Source organism: Cryptomeria japonica, chromosome 9 (assembly GCF_030272615.1).
Source record: "Cryptomeria japonica chromosome 9, Sugi_1.0, whole genome shotgun sequence".
NCBI classification, from domain to species: Eukaryota; Viridiplantae; Streptophyta; class Pinopsida; order Cupressales; family Cupressaceae; genus Cryptomeria; species Cryptomeria japonica.
This window is the reverse complement of record NC_081413.1, coordinates 704,483,458-704,511,324: the sequence shown is the minus strand read 5'-3', so window position 1 is coordinate 704,511,324 and position 27,867 is coordinate 704,483,458. Positions and strand designations below refer to the sequence as shown.

Here is a 27,867-nt window from a genome sequence, read left to right as displayed (position 1 = left end):
TGAAGCAATGCGCTGCAACCTATATCCTCTGAGCAATAAATAAATGCCACTCAGTGAATTGTATGGTCTACTACAAAAACAAGCAGTTATCCATTCTCCTGTTATGGACACAAATCCCAACAGGGAACAACATATAAGACCTTCAATGATGTATATAACTTATATATATATATCCTTCCTAAAAGGAATTAAAACCACTAGTTGTACTGCCACAATACAAAGAATCCCTATTTAATTAATCAGACTGCCAAGGAAAAAAGTCAAGATTTTCCTAAAATGTTGGCACTGTTCATTTTCCTTGCACTACACAAGGTCTTGTACTCGATAAATAACAGAAAAGAAAAACTAAAATAATGATGATGGTGCACCATACAACTTTCTTCTAATTCCTCGAACTTTTAGCCAAAAAGAATCAAAGTTATGCACAGTACAAATTCCTTGGAATCGGATCTTATTTAGCAACATAATGATTTTACTTTGAAGCAGGCATCACATGCCCATTGGAAGAACATCACTGAGACAACTGCAACTACTATGGCACAAGTTGCAACAGTAAATGAACACCTCATTCTTTGGTATCAAGTCCATCTCCTGTTGCATAGCTCTACCTCTATTGTTCTAAACAAATTGATGCTAGAACAGCCAGCAACCCAATTTAACGGAAAAATTGAAATAGCCTAACAGCCCTGGTGTTAATGTCTACACTAAATTAGAAAATAATGAATTATCTACAGCCCATTGGTATACTTGTTATCTATCTGTTTGTCTCCGCTTCAAAGGTGAAGCTGATGTTGTCCATGGCAAAGACTGGGACTGGCTTAGAACAGAATCTGAAGTAAGATTGCCAGGATTTTGTGAGGTATACAAACTCCCAGCCACAAGGGTGTCACTCACTAACCCTGCATCATCAAAGTTGAGTCTGCCACTAACACGTCTGCTGCTTAAACAATCAGAAACAAAAATCCAATTAACATCAACATGCTGCAACATAAAAAACCATCTTTCTCATAAATGGCAGGTAAATTTTTGGATTACAAACCTGTTCAGACGATTGTTAATAGCTGTCAAATCTTTTGAAGGGCTTTGATATGCATGAGTACTTTCACCAACACATGCATACAAACTTTTCGAATGGCTTGAAATGAGTGTCTCCCTCTACAAAACCAATTGGTAAATGTTTAGTTCTATCAACCATGTTTTCAGAATTTCCTTTTTCAAGACATAACTGTAAATTAGAGAAAATTGCAAACCCTTAGCAAGACATGACAAAAACATTTTTGCTTTTGGTATTTAATTACTAAGAGAAATATTTTCAGCTAGTTTTATTTATTTACCCACAGTACCAACACAAAAAAAAAAGGTGAGAAAAGGACACTAAAAAGGGGAATGAGAAAATGAATTTATAGAGATTAGATTTTGACCCCGAAAAAATGTCTCCAACAGCTGACAGAGCATACTGTAGTGTACTTTAGTTTCCCACATTTGTAATTTTTTCAATCATAACTAATTGTAAACACTGAAAATATTCTCTTAATTGGTCCCCTAATAGTCGACCCTTAATTACCATTTATCATTTATTAATTATCACAGATTATTCATTCACTTTGTTTATTTAATTAAATAATTATATATTATTTAATTAAATGTGAACTAATTATCCACTTCAAATCTCTGTTTAGAAACTCGAATCTTCTTCCCTCAGTCAACTCCATCTGAGAATTGGAACTCTGTGTACAATTATCCATTTATTAAACAACTAATCCAAGTATCAAATTGGAAAATTTCTAATTTCTAGTTGAATTGACAACTGATTTTCCAGTTAACTCATGGGATTGGTCTTATCCTCATCTCCTAAGTCTATAAATACAGTCTCTTCTTCATCATTTTGATCATCAATCATGTTCATACATTAACATGCTGTCAAAATCAATCACTTATCAAATCCTATATAGTGTTATACTGCTGAACTTGCATCCACATTCCAACAGGAGGAGCAACGTATCATTTACTTTTGAGATTTGAAATAAACGTGATAAAATAGGATTAGATTTGATTTCTTCTTTTCAACTTTTGAGTCTCTTATATTTCTGGTTTTTCAATTTTCAATGCCTACACTAATATTGAATATGTAAGAAAGATACAAGCATAGTGCAGGAACACGTAAAACATCAAAAATGCCATTAAAAATTCTGTAAATAAGAACAATACCTTGGAAGAGCGTAGTGGTGAAACATAGACATTATGCGCAGCTGATACTTTCTTGGGAGACATATCTGGAAGACTGGGAAAAGGTGATGGTCCAGGTGATCCTGGAGATGGACCTGATTAAAGAGACATGCAAGCACTTGTACACAATAAGAATTGTAGAGTTTTCATTTCAAAATGATTGAAAACTGTAGTACTGACATAAAGGAATAACTACCTTCATTTTTGTCTGGATCTTCTGAGCTATGGTTATGATTTCCAGGTGCGGCATTAGGAGCAAACTGAACCAAGAAGGGCTTCATAGTATGCACAAACACTTCATTATAAAATGCAATAATGTCCACAGTGTCCTGCCCTGTTTTCTGGTAAAAGTTTTAAAAGCAAATTAGAAAATAGTAAAATTACTTTCATATGTTGACAGTTTCTAACTGCATGGATAAATCAGAAATCCTGTCAGAAAGAAAGAATGAAAGCAAATTATATTAGTGTTGTTAGATAACCTGCAAAGCACATTCAATTACAATAAGTATAACCAAGCGCTAGGATAAGAAAACCCTAGGTTGTCAAAAATAACTGCAAACTATGCATTAATAAAATCTTATCATGAACCATAACAGAAAAGATAGCAACTATAGAGGACAATGCCCATGAAAACTAGAAACAACATACCCCAGGATGGTTTGTTAATGACCAATCAATGAATACATTTCGGAATACTTGAGGTTTACACTGAGGTTGTTTCCTGTACTGAGCAACAATTTCTCGAAATGCCAACCCCAAACCAGAAACCTGCAAAAATATTGCACATAAAAATGGCCGTTAATCTGCAAATGAAGCAAGTTTACAAATGTTTTCTAATTGAGTCTCATGTAAAACTGACCTTTGAAATCCCATAATAGCTACAAAGAATGACTTGGTCGATATGTCTATTGAAAAACAAACTTGTTTCTTGGTTTAGAACACATTTTACAAGACGATAAACTTGTTCCATAACATGAATAGGTTGATTAAGTCTCTCAGACAAGCCCTTGATTCTAATTGCAGCTAGCTTAAGAACCTGAAGATATGATCAGATAAAGGATGAGTAACAATCAGTAAAGGGCATGAATAGTTAGATAAATAAAATTAGAAAATTCCTTGTTCATCCAAATATACTCATCAGAAAAAATTCTAGGAAGCGTTCTACAAAAGGAAAGGCCCAGGGAATTATATTATAGTTGTCCCAGTACAGCTGACACAGGAGGAAGCACTTACCTTCTGGAAAAATACATTTATTCCAGTCTCTGCACAAGTCTCCCCTCCTCCTGCAGAACATGGTCGTGTGGGACTGAACATGCACCATACATTATACCAAAGTTCTAATATCATTAAATCAATAAAAAAACATATGACTAAAATCACCGATTAACATTTAAAACAACAATTAAAAAGAAAACTACCTTGCAAAAGCTGTCTGCAGAGGAGGCTGTAATCTTGATTTTGTAGAGGAAAAGGCTAAAAAGGCTGAGGACCGGTCCTTTGCTGGTGAGACAAAGCTATTATTTACACCTGAAACTCCAACTGCCATCTCAATTGAAACTACAGGAGGAGTATGCCTCTGAGGTGAAGATGGAGCAGCAATATTATTATCTGCAGTAAAACATTTGCTAAGTCAAATCCCTCGCCAGATATAACTAATGTAAAAAATTTTAAATGTCAATAACAGAAATCAGAATACACATGAAGTGGTACAAATGGGTTCTCAAACACCAAATGTGAACAGCATATATTCAATATATCCTCATGTTACCATATTCTTAATCTATAATCTCAATCCTACCATCATGCTGCTGATCTACTAAACAACCACATTCCACCACCACAAAGAGCACATCAAGTGGAGTTATAGGGTATACTCCACTTCCACTTAATCACAGAAGCAATTAAGAAACTAAGTAAAAGGGTCCGTTATTGCTTTAGAATCTTTGTGTGTGCATCCTTGTATTTTCCATTGTCTTCAAATATATTTTAATAAATCTATAATAGTTTATCTGCAATTTAAATAAATTATTTACTCATATCTTAAGTACATGACTACTTAAATAGTGCGAATGTTTTTTTTTTTATCAATAAATAGTGCGAATGTTTTATAAAAACAAATTATTTCAATAATTTTAATTTTTATATGTTAATTTATTTCACAAAACACATAAGTTTTTCAATTACTTTATCTTACTTGATATATTTTTTCTATAATTTTCAAAAAGCTCAATGAAAACAAAACAAATTATTTACTTCATATGTTAATTTGCAATGTTCCACACAGTTTCAGAACAGGGGGACAAGTTTCAAGGACAGGAGGACCAAGAGCTTAAGTTTGGGGACGGCGGGGGGGTGGTGGTGCTGATATACATATAGTACTTGAAAAACTAGTTATGAAAAGATGTATAAGAATTACAATTCAAATGAAACTTTGGCAAATTAGTAAAATAGAAAAATTGCAAATACTAAATACTAAGATTTAAGATATTCATTTCATTTTAAATACTTGAATAGTAAATAAAATTTGACAAATGCACTTGTCGAATTGGAGATTTCTATTATATCGAAAATATTCATAAAGATGATTACAATGATTAGCATGATATCAAAATAAGTACAAACTACAAAATGTCAAAATGTAGTAAAGGGAGGTCTCTAATCATCCCCAAAATGAAACTCCTCATCTAGGCTCCTCATGGTCAATATCCACCAAAGTAACACCAACCAGCCCGACATCTTAAGTCATAACATCTTCATCAGTCCGTGATGGCTCCTCTGGCTCTACATCCCACTGTATTGCTAGACTCTCTTTATACACAAATGTCTTACGTTCAATGAGATGCAAAGCACTATGTACAACCACAAGCTTCTCTACTCTCCTATAGGTAAGTTTGTTCCTCTTAAGAGAGTGGATAAAACCATAGGTAGACGAGTTCCTCTCAATAGCTGAAGAACTAGGAATCTGAGATAGCAAACAAATGGCTAGAGCAGTAGTCAAATATTCTTGTCCATGACAAGTCCACCACAAAATTGGGTCATCATGTGCCATAGTTCTTATATTTATCTTAGCCACATCAAAATAACCCCTAAGAGTGGCAAATTTGATCCACTCAATGCAAATTGTGTCGGCATTATGAGAACCATACATCTTATCAATGCACCTAAAGAACTCAACCTTCACCTCACCATCCTAACTCTACCAAGCTTAGTCTTGTACCGCTGAGGATTCAATCCATAGGCAACCATATGCAAGGGAGTGTTGAGCTTGTCCCATCTCTATTGAATGTTTGGTTGAATGTGCTCATTATAGAATGTTGAAGTGGGGTCCACTCACATAGCAGCCCTCATTTGGTCAAGCATAGAATCGATGCACTTGTACGCCTCTCCAAGGTTAGGTACATCCCCATCCCCATATATGATAACCTACAAAACTGGAGCAATAATGGAGACTATGTATTTTGCATCACTCCAAAACACATCACTCTCCACTATATCCTTCACCCTTCTCCCCTACTCTATACTACTCGGCCCACCAATTCCAATCTGTTGTCATAACCATGAGTTGTAGTGCCTCTTGCAACTCAATCATTCTCTCCAATAGAATAAAGTAGGATGCATATCTGGTCTCAACAAGCATCAAGAACTCCTTCAAGAAGCTCCTGAAGAATGCATGTGAAGCTATCACTACTTAAATTAAATTAAATTAAATAAAGCGACAAACTCTAGCGTCGAGATAAACTCCCCCGGGTCTGCAAAAAAAACAATCTGCCGAAGAACAATGTCAATCTTCTCAACAAATACACAATCTCTAAAGCACAACCATCCACATCGTTCTCTTCACTGGCATTTTGTTCTTGCAGAATTTAGTCAATCCAATCATTGGAAAACAAGCCATCTGGATCGTACTTTCTCATAGCCTCTACAAACATATCCAAGTGCAAATACTTGGCACTAATGCCATGGAAGGCAATATGTTTGTTTCTAGCCCAGTGAAGGCATGCCCCATGCTTGAAGAAGACCAAGCTGAACCAACAGGAACCTGGGCATCTAAGCCGCACTTGAGACGAAATGAGGTGCAAACCCACTTCGTACCTGATTTCAGCTCATACCCATACCCAAATCCAGACCTCCAAGAACGATTCTGGTATCATAGGTTTCAATCTATGTTCCCTGGCACATTCTAGGTTTTTTTACTTGTCTCCATTCTAAGGAAGTTGTGAGGATTCGTGGTCACCTCAAAAACACCCTCAAGCCATCCCCAATTTTTTGTCTGCCCTAAACATCCTAGAAACATTCCCAACACAAGGGGACACCTAAAATGCCTCCCAAAGTCGTCCCTTTGCTATCCCCACAACAAATCAGCCACTTTTTTGTCTAAATTGAATAAGTGATTATTTTAATCATTTTTTGGGTGGGCCCCACACCTCACGTAGCCCTGAATGAAATAAAAAAGGCTCCCTCTCTCATTCAAACTCTTCTACATGCCAAAGAAAAATGTAAGAAAGTTGAGAAAAAAAATCATCTTGAGCAGGGTTTGAAGGTGCATTTGGAGAAACCAAAACTAGTGAGCAATGAGGAGTGAGTCATCAAGATAAGTGGAAGAGGTGAGTGGTTCTTCGGATTTTTTTTCAAAAATTCAAGTAAGAAATATATGATTTTGTTTTCTATTTTCAAATTGCACTTGCATTATTGTTTGAACAAAAAAACATGAGCAAAAGCGGTGAGAGTAGTGAACATAAAATGGAAGATAGCTCATACCAACACAATTTGCACAATCAATAATGCTTATGCCCTCCATGGTTGCTACTGGTAGTGGTGATGTTTCAACAAGTGGAAAGAGAAAGACTAGTACTACTGAGAAAGCAAAGATAGTTGCAAGAATGTTCAATATGTGAGCACGAGATGTTGCAAAGTTTTCCATTGTCAAATTTTTCTATGTCCATGCCATCCCATTTCACTTAGTACATTCTCCTTCAAACAAATGTTCAAACATCTAGCTTTTGTCAGTCCCTCATTCACCCCTCAAGAGCATAAACTATGCACTACCCCCCTTTAAAAAAACATTCTAAAATGAGTTTGGTGATGGAGGACATGAGGCAGACTTGGATTAGGACAAGCTACTCTATTGGCATGGATGGTTACTCTATTGACATGGATGGTTGGATTGATATTAGACATCAACCACTCATCAACATCATAGTCACATGTTCAATTGGCTCTTATTTTATTACAACTATTGATTGTCCAAAGAAACGCAAAGGTTGCAAACTTCTAATTTCATATTTTGCAAGAGGCATAGAGGAGGTTGAGCCCTCAAATGTTATACAAGTGATAACTAATTCGATATGTATATGCAAATTAATTGGAAATTGGAATGATAGTGGACAAACACATCTTTTGGACCCCATGTTATTATGTTAATACATTGAACTAAACATTAGAAAACGTAAGTTACATTGGGTGCAACAAATGAAGCTAGAGATATTCAAATATTCAATTTCTAGCACCATACCTCACTCACTCTATTCAAAACTTTTTTGAAGAATAAATTTCTCAAACCTTTGGAGACTAAATATGTTAGTTATTTCATTTGTTAGAGAAGATGCTTGAGATGTAGGAGGCTTTACAATGGATGATGGTCAATTAGAAGTGAATCGAATGGCCTACTACAAACATTACTGAAGGAATAACTATCAAATAAAATATACTTGAAGACAACTGGTGGTCCAACCAACATAAAAGTTTGCTGATTTTATTAATAAATTGATTGCTGGTGGTCCCTTTGCCATCCCTTAAAATGGCCTCAAAAAAATCCATCCCAAAAACAAATCTCCTCATCCCTTGTCATCCCTATCCCAAAAACTTGGTGAATCATAGGTTTGAATTGGCATTTTCAAGCCTCATGGCACAAAGACCTAGACCATAGTAATTCAAGAGCAAGTGCCACTATCCACATACTGCATAATAGTGTAGTGTACCAAATTTTTAAATACTGCATACATTGGTGATTGCAATTTATATTTTAAATCATATTCATATTCTATTTCGATGGTTAATGCATAATACTATGTTATATAGCTTCAAAGCTATCAAAAATTTGTCAAACCTTTCACCTCCTCAAGCCTACAAAACTTATGAAACTTTGTTACTATGTTTCTCATCCAGCCTCCCAACTACATATGGCAGCAAGATAGTCTATACTTTAGCAACCCTTCATGAATAATAAAACTCTACAGAACACTTCAAACTAGAGTTGAGCCGGATGGTTCCAAACTTCCAATAGATAAGGGAATCTGTATTGGATTATATGCCTATCAGCTAAATCAGCTTCTTCCTCGGTTTTAGCTAGGTAACGAAAACATCATAAAACAGAACATCAGCAATAACAACCATCTGTGATAAATGCTTGTGATACAAGCTGCATTTATAGACTTGCTCTTTGACTGTCTTGTATGTATACAATATCAGACAAATAAAAATAACCAGACACTTAAAAGTCTGAAAAAGAACAACACATTCATAAATTCACCAATAAATCTGCACACCAGAATCAACTAAAACTGTTTCAACATTAGGGATATCAGTTTTCCACAATCCATAATGTTTCATTGTGTTGTTTCTGGATTCGATTGGTTGTTTATTTGCATCAACTTTTCGGATGACACTCTGTGATCCATCATCAACATTTCTAGTTTGAACCAGACCTAAAAAATGTGTATCCTGAAATGCTCTTGAACAAGACAGGATCAAATAAAGTAACCAGCCTAAACTTTTATTGCATTTGTCCTTCTCCCAAACAATCACCCCACAAAGATGGCCCCTTCTCATAAATGTCATGTTCTCAGTATTTCCAAATGGCATCAACTATTTTTTTTTAAATTGCGATGCAAAGGTCAATTGAACTTGCATTCAATCAATGCAATACCCATTTAATAGATGAGTGTCTATTCAAATATGGCTCTTGATGTCTTGTTCAAAATTGATGTCTAAGAAAGTTTGAGCAAAATGGTATTTAATATTTATTCATTTTTATCAGTGATTGAGGAAGGCAAGGAAAACATCAATACAAATGCCATGGCTTCGGTCAAAATTGCTTTGCATGGTTTGAACCTACTATGCTTTCATTGAATTTTCTGTAATAATATATTAATGCTAAGATGTAATTTCTCATAAGTATTGTTAATTTGAAAGAAATAATGGAGCAAGACAAAAGCATACACTGAACGCTCATGCATACAAGTCTCAAAAGTTTAAATGACTGCATCAATCATTTCTTGTCAATTGAAATGTCATGCCTCCTCTTCAATTTGATTCATTTGACACTATTTAAAAATAATGCACAACTTTTTCCTCACTTAATAATTACCATACAAGATATACAAGGCTAGGAAATGACGCTTCAGATATTTGTATTCAAAGAAATTCTCTAAAAATGTAGCTATCTATATGATAAACTACAATTTTAAGCCTCTAACATGTGAAAATCTAAACCCAAAAAAACGAGATGCTATAGAAATAACAGTAAAAAAGAAAGCAATACCCAAAACTTGAATTTAAATGTAAGATAAATTACCTGGTATAGCCTCACTCTTGTGAGGAATGGTGGATAGCTGAAGATTTCCAGAAGTGAGATTATGATGCATAGCAATGGTATCTAGAGATGGCATCGGTTCTGCTAGAAGGCCTAGTTGATTTATTACTGGCAAAAGGCCAGGCTTTGCTACAATAAGGGAATTGTAAATTGAGGAGCCCTTTTCCCATGCCATGCTTTCCAGTAATCTTTCCTCTAATGAGTTCAGATGCCGCTTTAACTCTCTTGGGAGAGTTTCCTCATGCCTTACAAAACTTTCTATCACCTTGCTCAAATCAAATGCAGTAATCCCTGCTCGTTCAAGAACTGCAGGAAACATCATTGTAACTGTCTTGTGTGTTGCCAAAACAAGTTCTGCCGAGCAAGCAAGCATGCATCTATGAAATCTTTCATTAGTCAGCAGGGATGTCAAGTTACTGCTACGTAATCTCTGTGACTCTGCTCTGCACATAGCAGACAAAACCCTGTAATATAGCTTTAATGCTTCCAGCCTACGCTGCTCTGCCCATATGCTATCCATCAATGCAGCGCTCTGAAGGCTTCCAGCAACACATCTGTACACAGGTGCACTGCTAGGAAAAATTGCTTCCAGTATTATTTGTGCTCTACGGATCACATCTGGTTTTATATCCCTCTCACATGATGAAAGGAACTGTTCAAGCTCTGAAGAGGGTTTTGCAGGAAGTGGAGTGATCACAGTTCGAAGCCATTTTGCAGTTGTCATTGTTGTGCTCACTGGTGTAGAAGGTGGGGGCATCTTATTTTTAGAGGGTGTAGAGCTCTCTTTTACTGGGGATGTCAATGGAGAGCCCGGCGGAGATAATGGACTTGTTATTGTCTTTGTTGGTGAGGATATAGCATCATATTTTCTCTGCAGAATTCAAATGCATACATAAGATTATTGCTACCATTGTGCAACAACTTGCCACATGCCCCATAAGTCACTAATTTTATGCCATATAAAAAATCAATAAATGTGTGATAAGTTCCTCACAAGAGCACAATTGCAGACCACATTTACATAATATGCTCAAAAACTTTCAAGTGCTGGGAAAAAAATGTCAATAAATCAACAAAGTGGGAAATGTACAAACCAAGAGTGCAATATGCATGCACATCAATCATCAACACAATAGAAAATAATCACCGCACCTAATAAACATTAGAATCACATATTTGGTAGAATGAACATACAAGCAAAAACATCACCACCCGATTAAAGACATCAAAAACAGTAATTTTTGCTTATTTCCACTGGAAAGAAGCATTGAATAAGACGAGACCAAAGGAAAACAAAAGCACTGGCTTGAATATCTGCAATTAAAAATAAATAAAGAAAATGTAAATTTATAACTCTTCAGAGAATGAATCAAAAGTAAGAACAGGTTCCATAAATTCAGAATGTTCTTCATTTATGTTTCGATCATATAATGATCAACCCATATTGCAGATTTCAGAACTGAGTAGGCATTCCAGTGCAAGTAATAAATAATGTTGACCAAAATACAAAAATGATGACCGTATTCAGAAACATTGCAGTTTTTTCTACTATTATAAACGCATTCATGGTTTTATAAGTTATACCTTTAATCCAGTAATATTTACATTGCCCCCGGAAACACTTCCTGAACCAAATAAGCTATCTTCTTCATTTACAAACATTCGTTCATCAAGTTCTCCCCTATCATGGATCGCATCTTCATAATCCCTTTCAAGAATTCGAATACTTGATACAATGGAGCTCTCTTCTACAAGATCTTGAAAATATGTCAAGCCATCTGAAAGATCCAAAGCAAGAAAATATGTCAAGCCATTGAAAAGATCCAAAGCAACATAGCACAATTCATCATTGAAATGTCATTCCACGAGATGAAAAAAAGAAATGAAAGTATAAATTGCCACCTGTATCAATATCCTTCAACTCTTCAGTGTGGCATTCTGAAGCAGGATATGGGTTTTTTTTCAAAATGTCAACTATCAGAGCATTAGCCTTGTCAATTGTTTTTAACAAGTCCTCTTCTGACGTATGATAGATATTGCACAGAGATGATATCAGATCGACCCCTTTGCCACCTTTCCTAACTGAAAGAATGGATATGTTAGTCTAAATGGGCTAAATACTAAACAAGGATCAAAAACAACCTAAAACAATAAACAGCAGCCTATCACAATTATTTGAGTAAAATCCACAAGGCATTACCAAAGCGAGTAGAATCATTAAAAGAAAAACTTCTGCATCGTATAGGAACGTGCAAAATCAGAATAGCCTGCCATACAAAACTCTCCACCCATTAAGACAAACAGGGGGCTATAAACCATGTCAAATATCAAACTAACGAGCCTAAAACACATTTGCACAAACCAACGAATATGACAACAATCCAGCTCTCAAACTTACCAATATTGATACCAACCCATTTGTGCAAGTTACCAGGTCTTTGAAACGGCTAAAAACATGGATTCTCAATGCCAGGAACAGCATCCAACCAAATCTAAGATAGTTTGAAACAGGCTCAATGCCACTTAAAACAGACTCAGAACCATTTGTGACTGCATCTTGAGTACTATCCCCTGATAAAAAGAAATCCTGGTATACTCGTTTGTAATACCTGAAAGACATGGTACAAAAGTTCAATGATGCAATAAATCTAGGTATCATTAGACATTTCTCATTCAATAATAAATCTCAAAACATAAGTGAATGAGCACGAAAAAAATCACATTTGGCTTCATCTTACACACTGTAGAACAGCACATAAGGATGTAAACAAAAAATATCTATCTTGCATGTGTAATGTATGTTATGATGCAATAAAACCTGGGTACTGTTAGCCATTTCTAATTCAATGATAAACTTCTTCACATACAGGAATGAGCATGAAAACAGTCACATTTGGTTTCAACTCATCCACTGTAGAATAGCAAATAAAGGTTAAAAAGAAAAAATGCATCTCTTGGATGATGTCATGTAAGTTACAGCAGGCTGCATTTGCTTTGAATGGAATCTTCAATTTTAAAGTTAATCTAGATGTCTATTTGATAGATATATGATCAACCAAACCTGTCTGGCATAAAGACGTGGTACTATGTTTCAACCAAAACTGGCAAATTGGATAACAAGGGAAAAGGCCTCCAAATGACAATGAATCATAAATTTAATTAAATCGGGTTAAGTACTTACTTGTACAATACAGTCAGATGAACAAAATTTGCCTGGAGCTCCTTTGTCTAAATGAACCCACACTAAATCAGTTAATATACTTGACAGCTCAAAAACGCTATCTCAAATCAGTAGAATGCCCAATGCTTGTAACATAAATATCAAGCATTGTGATTGTCTTCCTACTACAAATTAGACTACCTGAAGCCTTTTCTCCGAGTCGATTCCATAAAGTTTGTTTATAATGGAGCCTGCTTTGAGGAAAAATTGTGGCATTTCCTTGAAGAAATCCAGGATACTGTTCACAGTGCGTAGTTTGAAAGAGTAAATAAAAGTGTCACACCAAGGCATTTCAAAAGAGATACTGTTCAATAGCATAACTTAAAGAAAGGAAACCACTTCATACTTGAGCTTGGCAACTCTTAAGATCTGAGAAAGCGTAAAACCAGTATCATTGTCTTCTTGGTTTATTTTGCTAACTGTGTTGCCACCATTCAGTCTCTTAACAGAATAAAGAACACAAGAAAACCAAAACCGCTCATTTTCCTCTGCCTGGTATCAAAAATACATATGGGTAAGCACAGTCTAGATGTCAAAACTTTTGAAATTTTAAAAATATTGCTAGGTTCTCTTTATTATATATCCAAAAAACAAATCGGATTTCTTAAAACTATTATTTTGCTCAAAGATCAATGCATTAAATTACTAATAAAAATTAGAAAAGGAACAACACAAACAAGGGCTTGTCAAAGAACAAAAAATTTCAATTCTACTTGTATAATAAAATATCCAATTTCATTCATGTGGATGGAAAATATGAAGGTAGCTTTCAGCCATTGAACGAGATCTAAATCAATGAATACGAAAATTTGACCCAGATCACTAAAACATCTTACAGACAAGATGAATTGAGAACAATACATTTCCGTTGGCAAGGGATTTCATATTAGCCAACAGAACATCCTTGGTTTCTCTGAACAAACGAAGTGCCTGTTCTGTGGTTTCCTCCTCCAAAGACAGCCCTCTCTGTCCAAAAAAAAAACATAATAAAAAACTTCGCAGAACAATAATCATGTAAAAGCCCACTCTATGTGTCAAAAAAACTACAATCAAGGACATCATGATTTCATCAAGTTACATTTTTTAAATCACAACCAGAACAATCCACAAAATACCTGACAAAATTCTTTGAGCCGAGCTTCCATGCTATCCTCTTCGGGATTCAATCCATTTAACCTCGTTGAAGGCTTGATGTCTTCCATTAACAACGATCCAGGACTCATGGAACACCTTGTTAATTTCTAATACCGCCTCAAATCCTCAAAAAAAGAATTCATCCTCGCAAAATCGCTCGCCAGAACAGACTCTACACAGTCAAACCCTACCATTACAGTTACCAAAACAAATCATATCCATAAAACTATGTTCAATCGCTTTGCCTTATTTTTACACAGCATCACCGACTAAATTTGGCTCAAATATTTAATAATAGAAGACCTTGCACTGGACTAAAACTCACCTAACCTACAATCTCAGCTACAAAAGTATTCCTAAACGTATACATCTTATAAACCGCCTTGTTATTCAAATGCCACTCTTTTATATTTAAAACAGAAGACAGATTCTCCTGCCTGGATTTTAGCTCAAAATCTCTTCGGTATATTACTCTCATCATAAATTAAATCTCCTATAATAACTAGGAAACTGCTCCTAATCTAAATAATTAATTATACAACACACAAACCGACTTCTTCAACTAATGCCACAATTTCTAACAAGGATTCCTTGGCCCATATTCCAGCTCAAAATTTCAACCAAAAATTACTCTTATCATAAATTTCACCTCAAATCCGCAAGTTCCTAACTTCATAGCGTAAATTCAAAAGCGCCTGATCGTCATTTTCCAACTAATTTCAAGCCACTGAAAAACGCATTTTCTACAGATTCAGTCGCCTCAACTATACCCATTCAAAAGTCGCAAAGGAAGGAGAGAAAAACAAGGGGAAAAAACAGCAGTGAACGAAAAATACGTTAAAGTTCCAGGTACCTATTTCTTCAGGTGCTTCTGTTAGTGAGTCGTGGCAAAAAGGTAAAAATAAACAGAAAATCAGAACTGGGTGTGGGCGAATTTTATGTCGATCGGCAAAGTTCGAGCTCTACAATCCAACCGAACACACAGCAATGAAGTCTGAATTGATCAATCAGAGTCTTATAAAGCGAATTTGTCGGCCATTGATGAGGGTTTTGAAGCTTCTTCTCATCACTACAAAGATAAATAATAAAAATGCTGTTTTATTTTTCCCTCGCAATCACTTGTATTGTTCTGTCATAAACTTTCCTCTACGGGAAATGCTCTTGTCGTAGCGCGGGAAAAAGAGCCATGCGGTATACACACATGACATGTCATGTCATGCATGAATGAGGTATGCTCATGTCATGCGTGAATGATGTATATACATTGTGTATATGGCATCCTGGGAAGTATATACACAATGCATATACAACGTCGTGTGTATGATATATACACGTGCGCGCATCGCATGGCGTTCAGCGTTATGATATATCATCGTATCTGGTGACCAGGTATTAATTAATTATTTTTTACTAATTTTGCCTATATTCATTACTTAATTATTTTTTACTAATTTTGCTTATACTCAGCAATTGGGATAGAACTGTAAGTTCTATTAATTGTGTTTTTTTTCATTATTTGGAATATTACCTAGTTTTTTATTTGGTGTATTTTTAATTTCAATTTTACTCCATCTCTTTAGCTTGCTTAAATTAGTGGCAATGTGATGGCAACCTAACTTTGATAATAATAGTGATTGTGATCTATTCCTAAGGTTTATGTAAGATATTTTTTTTAAATAATCTTATATTTAATAAAATAATATTATTATTATTATTAATAAATAAAATTTTAAATATAATATTTAACAGTAGATATCTATAGTAAATTTATTATTTTAAATTTATTGTCTTAAAAAATATATATATAATTTTTTTTCATTCATTTTTAGAGTTATTTTATTATTATTATTATTAGAAATATTATTGCAATCACTATTGCTTGACTAATAAATTATTTGACAATAAATAAGAAATCATTATTTTTCTTTGACAAATAAGAAGATTTTATTTTTTTTATTCAAAGAAATACAGAGAACAAGATTTATAACCTCCAAATGTTTCAAAATTATTTATAAAAAGTTTTTTTCTTTTTTTTTAAATATAGTTAATGAAATCAAATAGGATTTGAATTCACACTACTAAAATAATAAAATAAAATTTAAATTAAAGATTTGATTTTATATAATTTAAATTGTTTTATTACAAGCATTAATTATAACATTATAATAATAGTACATGTTTTCTCATGGTGGATTAGATATGATATGGAGAATCAAAGATAGAGAACCATTTTATTGGGAATGACAAATGCATCTCTAAATACTCAAAGTTTTGTGTCAGAAGTGAGTTTTCAGGAAACTACTTGGGTCCTAGCTAAATGTACTTTTCAAGGTTGCATTAATTGGTTGAAGGGCTTGAAGGAAAATGTTATTATCGGAATGATACGTGTCCTCTGGATTCAATCATGTAGAAAAACAAGCAAAATGAATTCGAGAACGAGAAACAAAAGTCTATTTATCAACAAAGTTAAATATTTTTCTTTGATCATCAACATAAAGTCTTTGTTTTCTCTTTTAAGAATAAAAAAGATTTTAAAAATTAGTAAAAAAAAAAAATTTAAATCAAAACGAACAGTAAAAAAGTAGGTTGCATTGGAGAATGTTATTCTCGAAGAATGAGAAATAAAAAAGTTATTAAAAAACTAGTAAAAAACAAAAATCAAAACAGTAAAATAGTAAGTTGCATTGATTCTAGGGGAATGATAAATGTCGAATGGGAAAATGGATCAAAATGGATAGAGAGAACTAGGAACAAAAGTATATTTATCAATTAAGTGAGATTTTTTCTTTGATGATGGTTTGAAGGAATTGGATTCACTTGTTTGGGAAAATGGAGCAAAATGGATCAGAGAGAACTAGGAACAAAAGTCTATTTATCAATTAAGTGAGATTTTTTATTTGATGAGGGTTTGAAGGAAAATGTTATTCTTAGGGAATGATACATGTATAGTTTGGAAAAGAGAAAAATGGATCCAAGAAAAAGGAACAAAAGTCTATTTATCAATAAAGTGAAATATATATATATTTTTTTTTTATCATCAATATAAAGTCTTTGGATTTATTTTAATATAAAAAGAAAAGAAAAAAGATGTTAATTGAGCAATAGATTGAATCAAACATTATTGGAAAATTAAAATTTTCACCAGTGACTTCAAGTTAGTGCAACTAAATCTCTTCATATTGAAAATGGGATGTGAAAATATTAGATAAATAAACTAGATTATATATCTTAATTAATCTATACAAATAATGTCAAGACATCCAATTTTTTCTTATCATTATTAATTTAGTTTAATTAAAATTAGCTTCAAAATTGTTATTTAATACTATAATATATTTATATTATAGCTTTGTATTTTAAGTATGTATTTAATTATTAATTTAGTTATTGAAAATAATTATATATTTAGTATTTTTTTTTGTTATTTAATTATTATTTATGAAATATATTAATATATTTTATATTATTGATATATTTAATCTATATAAATTATTATAATTAAATAATATTATTAAGCATTTATATTGTATTTTGTAATTTAATGATTATATTGTATTATATAATTATTATTATTATGATTACAGTAAAACTATATGTTATATCATATTTATAATATATCTTTATTGTGTTGGTCTGTTAATGGGCTTTTGAGGGCTAATCCTCACAAGAAGGGTCAAATAAGACAGGAGTGGGTTCCGCCAGATAAGGGTTGGGTTAAGGTCAATTTTGACTGTGCTTCTAGGGGGAATTTTGGGACCTCTGGGGTAGGGGTTATAGCTCGTGACGAATGTGGAAGCATTCTAGCTTTTGGAGCTAAAAGGTTGGTGGATGGTTCGAACAATGAGGTCGAGTGTCAAGCGGCTATAGAAGCCATTCTTCTGGCAAAGAAATTGGAAGTGAAGAGACTCCATCTGGAGGGGGACTCCCAGATTGTGTTGAATGGGATTACTAAAGGTCGGATGGAGGCATGGCAACTTGACAAACACATTAGAAGAATGAATCTCCTTCTATGTGGATTTGATGAGTCCAAGGTGTTGCATGTACTCAGGGAGGCAAATGTCAAGGCTGACAAGCTTTTGAATGTTGGAGCTAATGGTTCTTTGGAGAGCAACTTTAATTTATTTGAGTACTTGCGAAATGTTTGTCCTCGTGAATTTGGTTGAATTTGCTTAAGATGTGGGAAGAGAACCCGAGTTGTGTTATTGAATCTGGTATGGTTTGTTTTTGACATTAGATATGTGGGAAGTGATGTTTCTCGTGGATTGTGATCTACGATCAAGTAGCAAGTTGCAACGGCAACATAGGAGTGATGATGGTAGCATTTGGAGGGTTATCCAATTGATGATGCTTGGTTTGAGGTGCTACATGTGGAGTGATTATTCCTTGTTGTGGAGCTAGCTATTTTAGGGTATTGGCTCTTGGCTTTTTGGCACTTCGTAGTGTTTGGTTTGGGTTTGGTTTTTGAGTGTAGGTTTTGGACGAGAGTGTGGGGAAGCATGGAAGCCAATTTCTCTCTGTCTATAGATGGTCAGATGCCAGCATTTCGTGGCTCTATTTTGTGTAATCAGTTGTTTAATATTATCAGGGTTGATGGGGATGTGTTTTGGAGGGTTGTACGTTTGATGGTTGGGGAAGAATTTTTGGTGTGCGATTGCAGACCACGAACAAATCTGGGCATTTCATCATTGTTTGTGGCATTGGCCCTGATGGTGGGTGGCTCGACTACAGAGGTGTTGAAGGTGACGTCCTTGGTGCCGAGACCTAAATGGTTGGGAGGGCTGGTGGAAGTGGTGGCACGTGCAGAAATTGGCAAAGGTTTGAGGATGTTGCAAGAACCGTGGCAAAGGATTGGTGTGGAAATGGGAGATGTGCAGTCGTTGGTGCTTTGGTCGACTTCCCGAACTGTGGAGGTCCAGATGGAGGACGCAAGAAAGGGATTGAGGGACGTGGTGAACTTTGTGCGGGAGTTGGGACTAGCGGAAAGAGCAAAAATCTGTGGTAAGAAGACCCCAATCAAGTCGGAGGCGCCATTGGATGGTGATGGGCGGCCACTGATCTGACATCAAATTCCTCGGAAGCAAGCAAAGGTGGTGGAGCACAATTTGCTTCGAGATGGTAGGTTGGGAACCATGCCAGGGGGTGGGTGGGAGACTCATGTGGTAGGCCCTAGTCAGGGCATTCCTAATTTCTCAAGGGAAGAGGCCCTTGGTTGGTTTAGATAGGTTGGTCCCTTGGGGTTGTCATGTTTTGGGTGGGGAAGTTCTTAAGAATGGTTTGTTTTTGTGATGGTAGGACTTGTAGGTCCAGTGTCTTTCTCGGGTTCTAGTGGTTTTGTAGGGGCGAGACCCCATGTAGCGGTATGCTGATGAACAACTTTATGCTTGTAATCTTTCCTTTTTAAGCAATATTAAATATCTAGGTTATCGATCAAAAAAATATATATATCTTTATTGTGTTTATATTACAAGTTAAATTATTTTTCTTAACAATATATTTTAGTAATTAAAATTTTATTGTTTTTATTTATATAATTTAGTTTTTATAAAATTTAAATTATTTTTATTTATAATATTTTATTAATTAATACTTTATTATTATAAGGTATATTTATTGTTATTATTATTTTGATGAATATGCCTTCTCTATCAATTAAAAATATTAAAGTACATATTCACAAAAAAAAGGTTGGGGGATACAACATCACCCCGCGAGAGTCACTCGGCCAGTGGCCGGAAACAAAAAAACAAGCTATTCATCAAAAAACTTCCTTAGGCAGCCAAAGCAATGGCAGTTGAGGGAGGAGGATCAGGGTCATCTTTTTTGCCCCATACATCAGTGGGGGCAAGAGTCGGGTCTGGCACAGACCACCCATCTTCAAGATCTTTTTCAATTTCTCTTTCCTCTTGCCTAGGAGGCGAGATCGCCAAAGCCAGGTGAGGAAACTTGGAGGGGGTGGCAGAGGGCCACCCAGAATCATCAGCAGTAGAAGAAGCAAAGGCCATGGGAGCAGTAAAGGACCACCCCAAGGAAGAGCCACGTCGTGACGAAGAAGCCGAGCGGCGTCGCCAAGCATTATCTCACCCGCCTGAGGAGCGATGGGGAGGCTGGGACCGCGGGGTCTAAGAGCGGCGGGCTAAGGAGCTATGACCACGGGGCTGAGTATAATCAGCAAAGACAGAGTCCGGCGGTACTCGGACAATCTCACAAGGGGCATTGTCCTAGTGTTGAAGGAGCTACTGAAGGTGGGCCACCTTGTCAGCTTGTACTTGAATCTGCATTAATACATTGTTACAAATGCAAGCTTTAGCATAAAGCGAAACATTAATATCCAAACAACTGTGAGAAAAAATAATAGCATTTCTATCCTTCCAAAGAGTGTAAAGGATCTCCATTCTGAAAGCATGCCATATCTAGGAGAATTTATAGGGGATTCTAGGCAAATACCCAAAAGAGCCATGTGCCAGGAAAATGGCTCGGGCCGAAAAGGCCGAAAGAAGTCATGAATCCAGCTCCAATATTGTTGAGCTCTTCCACAAAACTAAAAGATGTGCATAAAAGTTTCTGGGTGACCACAAAAAGGGCATCGAGGATCAGGAACTCCCAAATGCTTGAGTCTGGAGCCCAAAGGCAAACCTTGAAAGAGAACACACCAAGAAAAGTGTGCAATCTTAGGTTTGGTGATGGTGGACTAGACAACAAAAAACTGAATCTCCAGGAAGTTTGAGAAGACTGCAAGTGCCACCGCTGGTTGAGAATATGAACCATAGGCAAATGAGGAACCAACTAGAGATAACCCATTTTGGGTTTGTAGTTGGTGAAAGGAGTCCAAGGATACCACTTCCAGTCTTTCCACTAAGGTCTAACAGACCAAATACCGAGCTTATGAAGCAAATTTGAGGGAAGGGACGAGACCAGAAGGTCATAAGTCTGTCGATTTGGCCGAGATAGGCGAAACTAGACCTAGAGGTCCTCCCAAGACTGGAGGCTCGTAGAAGATCTGGAAAAAAGATCCTTATGTGTTCAAATGTTGCGCTTGTGAAAGTGCAGAGCACTAACACCCTGAATTTTGGCCAGAGGTAACCCTTGCACCTAAAAAAGAGGAGACCACCAGAGGTTGTGTCGATTCCTGGATAAGTCGTCACGAAAGCCATTGTTAGCCCATCAAATTCAAGGCTTGATAGCTTCCCAAGTACGCTAGATACTTTTGACCACAAAAGTACCTTGTATCTAAACAGGGTATTTCATGGTGAGCAAGGTTTACATGCGAAACCCCTTCCAGGTTGGCCTTTTGGAGGGAAAGCCTGAAGAAATGCAATGTCGGAGAAGAACTTTCCAGGACTCATTGCCAGATAAGGCTCTGATAACCCATTTAGCACATAAGGCCAGTCCTTGTTCCTTGGTAGAAATGAGGTCAAGCCCTCTAGACTCCTTGGGGAGACAGCAATATTCCCAAGCAACCCTGTGAAAACCATGATGGTGTTGTCAAGTTTTTTTGATAGTAAGGTATGTTCTCTTAGGCATTGGACTTGAAGGTCCTCCCAAGACCAAAGGCTCATACAAGATCTGGAAAAAATATCCTTAGGTGTTTGAATGTCGCGCTTGTGAAAGCGCAGAGCACTGACACCCTAAATTTTGACCAGAGGTAACCCTTGCACCTGAAAAAGAGGAGACCTCCAGAGGTTGTGCTGATTCATGGATAAGTCATCCTGAAAGCTATCGTCGACCCATCAAAGCCAAGGCTTGATAGCTTCCCAAGCATGCTAGATAATTTTGACCACAAAAGTACCCTGTATCTGAACAGGGTCTTTCATGGTGAGCAAGATTTGCAAGCCAATCCCCTTCCAAGCTGGCCTTTTGGAAGGAAAGCCTAAAGAAATGCAATGTCGGAGAAGAATTTTCTAGGCCTCATCGCCAAATAAGGCTCTAATAACCCATTTAGCACATAAGGCCAATCCTTGGTTCTGGGTAGAAATGAGGACGAGTTCTCTGGACTCCTTGGGGAGACAGCAGTATTCCCAAGCAACCCTGTGAAAACCATGATGGTGTTGTCAAGTTTTTTTGATAGAAAGGTATGTTCTCTTAGGCGGTGGGTATTTTCCTTCAAAGGGTGATTGGATGAGGCAACAAAGGAATGAGGATCTTGGGTTCACCAATGGGAAATAGATCTATAAGCAAAAATCATTTATTGTAGTTAAGAATCCATCTTAGACAGTAAACAAGGGTGTTAGTACTCTAGCACCTAGTTTTATCCAAACTATGAAACCTTTTCATTGCACCTCATTGTCCCCTACAATTGAGCTGAGTGATGATGTCAATCGAGAGGTGGTCGAAATGAATCTTTTTTACAAAAAGGGGGTTTTCTTGGCAAATTCAAGGGTTATTGGGCATGCTTATTTCATCTTCACAAAATGGATTACCAATACCTGGCTTCCCATTTTAAAAGGTGATCTCCAAATTTACCTATAAAGCTACAAACAACATATGTCCATGCTTAAGCCATAGCATCCATCTTTTGACTTGAATTCTAAAACCTTTGATGTCACACCTGTTAAGGTTAGACTCCCCAGTATTTTATTTTAATTCTAATTTGATTCTTGTTTTGAAACAATTGGTAACTTGTTGGGCAAATTTTTGGATTTCAACGAAGGCTCCCCCAACTACTTACATACCATTTGTGCACAAATTTTGGATGTCAACGAAGTCTCCTCCAACTACTTACAAGTGATATTAAACGGGCTCAAAATTGTAAATCATTGTTCGAATCAATTGTTAGATTATAAAGGATTGCATTTTTTTTGTCACAAGTCATATTTCTCTTGCAAATTATTCTAAACACGATTTTGATAGTTGGACCACTTGGTGGAAAGACCAATTTTGATAGTTGGACCACTTGGTGGAAAGACATCTCCCCACACCATTATTTTATGAAAAAAGATGTTTCATCTCCTTCCCAAGACAAGCATCATGAATCAATTCAAAAGGAACCCCCTCAAAGATTTGTCTTCTCTTAAGAATGAAATTCAAGAGGCTTCTACTTTTGGATTGTGTTCTTTACCCATTGTTGATGATGGCTTGTCTCCATCTGGGGGTGGAAGCATATTACAAGCATGTTGGCAATAATAATGTAGGAAAACTGACGGGGGGGGGCTGAATCAGTTTTTCACCAAACTTAAACAAATTAGCCTCAATTTCAGATCTAATCAAGAACAAAAATAACAAAAATAAACACCACATCAACGACACACATAACACATAGATTTTTTACGTGTAAAACTTCGGCCAAGAGAAAAACCACAATGGGATCCTACCCACAATATGATGATATTATGCAGTAGTAAGTGTAAATATTACAATGGGGAATTCACATGCATTCAGAAACACAACCTAAAGCTCACTGGTCAAAAATAGCAAAGGGCTACAACCCTGGGAAGGCTCACCACCTTACAAAGACTAGAAAATAATCCAGATTACATGAATTGAAAGAATAACATCTCCAAATGTCTGATCACAGTTTTGCTTAAGCACATATACTCAAAACTCTGCTCTTCACACTTCTGCACACTCTTTCGCACTTCTTTTATTTTCTCCTCTGCTACTAAAAGATCAAAACAATATTCACACATGCAGATTCATCTCTCAAATGAATATTACATGTATTTATACAATCCATCAACCTACAAGGTCGGCTCAACACATAAGACCTAATTACAAAATTACATCACACGATACATAAAGTAATATCCGGACCAATACAATGTTAGCAAGGACATAGCATGGACCCAAATGAAAACCTTGAATATGCAACACTACCAAATATCTCACCAAGCTCAATTGCAACATGCAAGAACCATCGGGTCAGCCAGAAAGTCGCATAACACGAAGAATACCACTGGACCAATAAAATCTTTAATAACATGCACCACGCTCAATATGGATCACCAAAATGCATAGAACATGATCGAAGAACACCAACAAGCAACATGAATTCCTCCGCAACAACTCGGATAACTAGAATCATTGTCATTTCATCACCGGAGCTCAAGAACACCAACAATAAACTGAAAGATATGCTTGTGAAATTCCAAATCATGAACCACCTGAACTGAGGATACACGTGAACGTCCCAAAGCACTCTCCAAAATCCGCACAACATAAAGAATCAATTCTAGAGCAATACAAACCAGAAACCACAACTCTGTAATACATAACCAACAGAAAAAACAATCATCACACCGGATCACATAACTCAATCAAATCACCTTCTGAAACACTGAAACTCATACTAAATCAACTAGAGATAAGTATCTCAAAACCCATTAATCCACATCAACACATCTGCAACCAAACCAACTCTCTACAACACTGAAGCACGAGAAACACAAGAATATGTTGACATCAACGACAACAACACATTCCAATATCTAACAATCTCCCCCTTTGGCATTGATGACAACATATGAATGTGAAAAACAATCAATGCAAAGAAAGAAATAAACTCCAGCAATCTCTCCCTCATATCATGCGCATGAAGCTCTCTACCTTAGATAGATAAATTAGTTTTTCACATGCATCTCTCCCCCTTTGACAACAATGCCAAAGACACATACAAATCATTGTTCTACCTTTTCACATGCATCTCTCCCCCTTAGAACAAACTCACAACTCTAAACAACTAAATCACACACTGACTACTCCCCCTAAGTAGTAGCACCCACTCATCAATTTGGATAACAAGATAAGACTATGAAGTCCACCAAATCAATGCAACTCAATGCATCTAGTTCACAGAAGGAGGGGTAATCACCCCTAGCTTCTCTCTTAGATATATAAATGTATCTGCAGGCAAAGGCTTCATGAAGATATTTGTAATCTATTCCTTTGTAGATGCATACTCCAATCTGACTTCTTTCTCATTCACCTTCTATCTCAAGAAATGAATCTCGACTGATATATGTTTTATCTTAGAATGCAACACGAGATTCTTAGAGATATTGATAGCACTTAAATTTTCACAATAAATTAACAGGGCTCGTTATAAACAACTCTAATATCCTTCAGCATTTGTTTCATCCAAATTACCTGAGTACAGTTGCTAGTAGTAGCAATATATTCAATAGTAGATAATGAAATAACATCTTGCTTCTTACTTGCCCAAGAAATCAACTGCTTTCCCAAAAAGAATGCTCCACCGGTAGTGATCTTCTAATCATCAACATCACCTACCCAATCAACATCTATATAAGCACTCAAAACAAAATCATCATTCTTCGAATACCGTAAACCACGATCAACTGTTCCCTTCAAATATTTGAATATCCTCTTCACAACAATAACATGACTTTCCTTAGGATCAGCATGGAATCTTGCAACAAGACATACAACATTCATAATGTTCGGTCTAGTCTGAATCAAATATAGCAGTCCACCGATCATAGATCTATATGTTAATCTTAGAGGATTCGGTTAACACTGAGAGGGGGGTGAATCAGTATTAACAAAAACTGAAACTTTCAACACCAAAACAGACTTATCTCGGATTTGAAAACATTCAATGCTTAAACCAATTCTTCATAACAGATTTCCTTATTAGATCTAGATAATCATTTCCACTTATGCAAACTTTTTAATCAGATTAGTCATCAACTCAGTGTCTGATCAACAAACACTATTACCAACTTAGTAATTGATCAAAATGCTTCATCAACCATTTAACCATCAATATCGGTAATCACTTTAAGATCTCTAATAAACAAACATAAATTGTCTTAACCAGTAATAAAAAATAAAACATAAACATCACAAGAAAATCATCCCACATGAACACCATGATTTTCACATGGAAACCCAAATAGGGAAAAACCATTGTGGGAATTGGTACCCACACATATTTTGCACTCTTTCGGAATGTGCCCTATTAGGATCCAAGCCCGATTAGAAGCTTACAATGATGCCCTATTAGGAGTCACCTGGTTAAGGGATTTACCTCAACCCTGTTAGAAGCTTGGATCTGTTAGGATCAACCTTGCAAGAGGATTTAGAACTCAGATATTGAGTCGCCTTGTTAGGGGATTTTATAATGTGAGGCATGTTAGGACCTACCCAGTTAAGGGATTTTAGTTGTTATAATTGTTAGAGAACAACAATGAATGATCTGTGTATAGCACTCAACTGCTTGCTTAATCATATCCAATTAAGTTCTAAGTTTGTATCACTCTGGCAAATCTTCTCACACACCCTGGTTCAGCTTCACACACTTCTCAAAATCACTGACACTTCAAAACATCAACCTTACCGACATAAATAACCTTTACAACTAGGTTGGCATCAAAGCCCTAAGACTTACTACATAGATCATCACGAATATTTACAACTCATTACAGATGGTCATATGGATCATTACAATCAATTACAAATCAATATCAGTCATTGAATGATCATAAATCATCACAGCAAGTTGATCTGGTACAAAGTCAAACCCTTAGCTCATTCTACTAAGCACTTTGCACATTCCCAATAAATTCGCTCTCCAAACATGCCAAAACATCTTTCAAACACATCACACGGTTTGTGTCGCGTTATCACCAACATGTGAACTTGGTGTAGATCACCGCCAAACCAAAAATCATCATCGACCAAGTGAATTATTTACCGGTCCTTAAACCCTTCTTAAACCTTGGCAAAAACTCAACAAAAATTATAAACATAACTTCTGGTTGTCACAACATGATGCATCTTAGGTCAGATACATGTTACAATGATAGAAACTTACATTCAAAACCACAAAGCTTCAATCATCACCAATCGCCAGATACAATCAGAATATTTCCTTGTTTACCGGTTAAGGTCCTAATTCTTAGTTTATTGATTCTTTACCTCTCTGATAGACCAAAAGATTTAGATGACACGATACAACATAAGTAAACATCAGTAGACATGAATAAACATTAGTTGCCATCAATGACAACATAAATAACTGATCAAAGTCATCCATCATGCAATCTCAATCTCTTCATCACAATGTCATCTCAAACAGTCTTGTACCGATTCAGTCATCATTCTCCATATGTATTAGTTATGCCAAATATGCTAACACTATACCGGGTTTGGTTAGCCTTCGGAGATTCATCATCTTGCATCCAGACACCGTGGGAGTTCCAACAAGTTTGGAATCATCTAACCCAAACTTCTTCAGTAATTCTTTCACATACTTTGATTGAGATATGAAAATGCCTTTGTCAATCTGTGTAATTTGCAATCCCAGAAAGAATTTCATCTCACTTATCATAGACATCTCAAACTCTTTTTGCATATCATCAACAAACTTCTTACTCAAATCACCATCTCCTCCAAAAATAATGTCATCAACAAATACTTTAACAATAAAAATATTATCATTATCAATCTTGAAGTATAAGTTACTATCAACAGTACCTTTACAGAATCCCAACTTCATCAAATACCTGTCCAATATGGCATACCAAGCTCTAGGGGCTTATTTTAGTCCATACAATACTTACTTCAATTTGCATATCATGTCTTCTTCATCTATCAATGAAAATCCATTTGGTTGCTCAATGTAGACTTCCTCTTCCAATTCACCATTCAAAAAGGCTGACTTCACACCCATCTGATATACCTTGAATTTCTTATGAGCAGCATGTGCAAGAAATAATCTAACAACTTCAATTATAGCTAC

General features: G+C 35.9%; 1 protein-coding gene across 3 annotated transcripts; it reads right to left on the bottom strand.

The window, feature by feature from the left end:
* Window positions 1-329: 329 nt before the first annotated feature.
* On the bottom strand, window positions 330-15,319 carry LOC131073921 (retinoblastoma-related protein). Of its 3 annotated transcripts, none has more exons than XM_058010434.2 (18): window positions 14,153-15,319; window positions 13,899-14,003; window positions 13,384-13,529; window positions 13,179-13,275; window positions 12,999-13,045; window positions 12,216-12,426; window positions 12,018-12,084; window positions 11,720-11,899; window positions 11,402-11,595; window positions 9,800-10,688; window positions 3,645-3,834; window positions 3,460-3,532; window positions 3,086-3,262; window positions 2,875-2,994; window positions 2,423-2,567; window positions 2,209-2,321; window positions 1,040-1,155; window positions 330-940 (listed from the first exon to the last, which is right to left on the bottom strand). In XM_058010434.2, exons 1-18 carry the CDS (start codon window positions 14,258-14,260, stop codon window positions 751-753), a joined length of 3,168 nt encoding a protein of 1,055 aa, XP_057866417.2. In that variant the 5' UTR covers window positions 14,261-15,319; the 3' UTR covers window positions 330-750. The 3 variants fall into 3 exon arrangements, with proteins under 3 accessions (XP_057866417.2, XP_057866418.2, XP_057866419.2); XM_058010435.2 differs by having other exon boundaries at window positions 330-934; XM_058010436.2 differs by having other exon boundaries at window positions 330-937; window positions 14,153-15,318.
* Window positions 15,320-27,867: the final 12,548 nt, after the last annotated feature.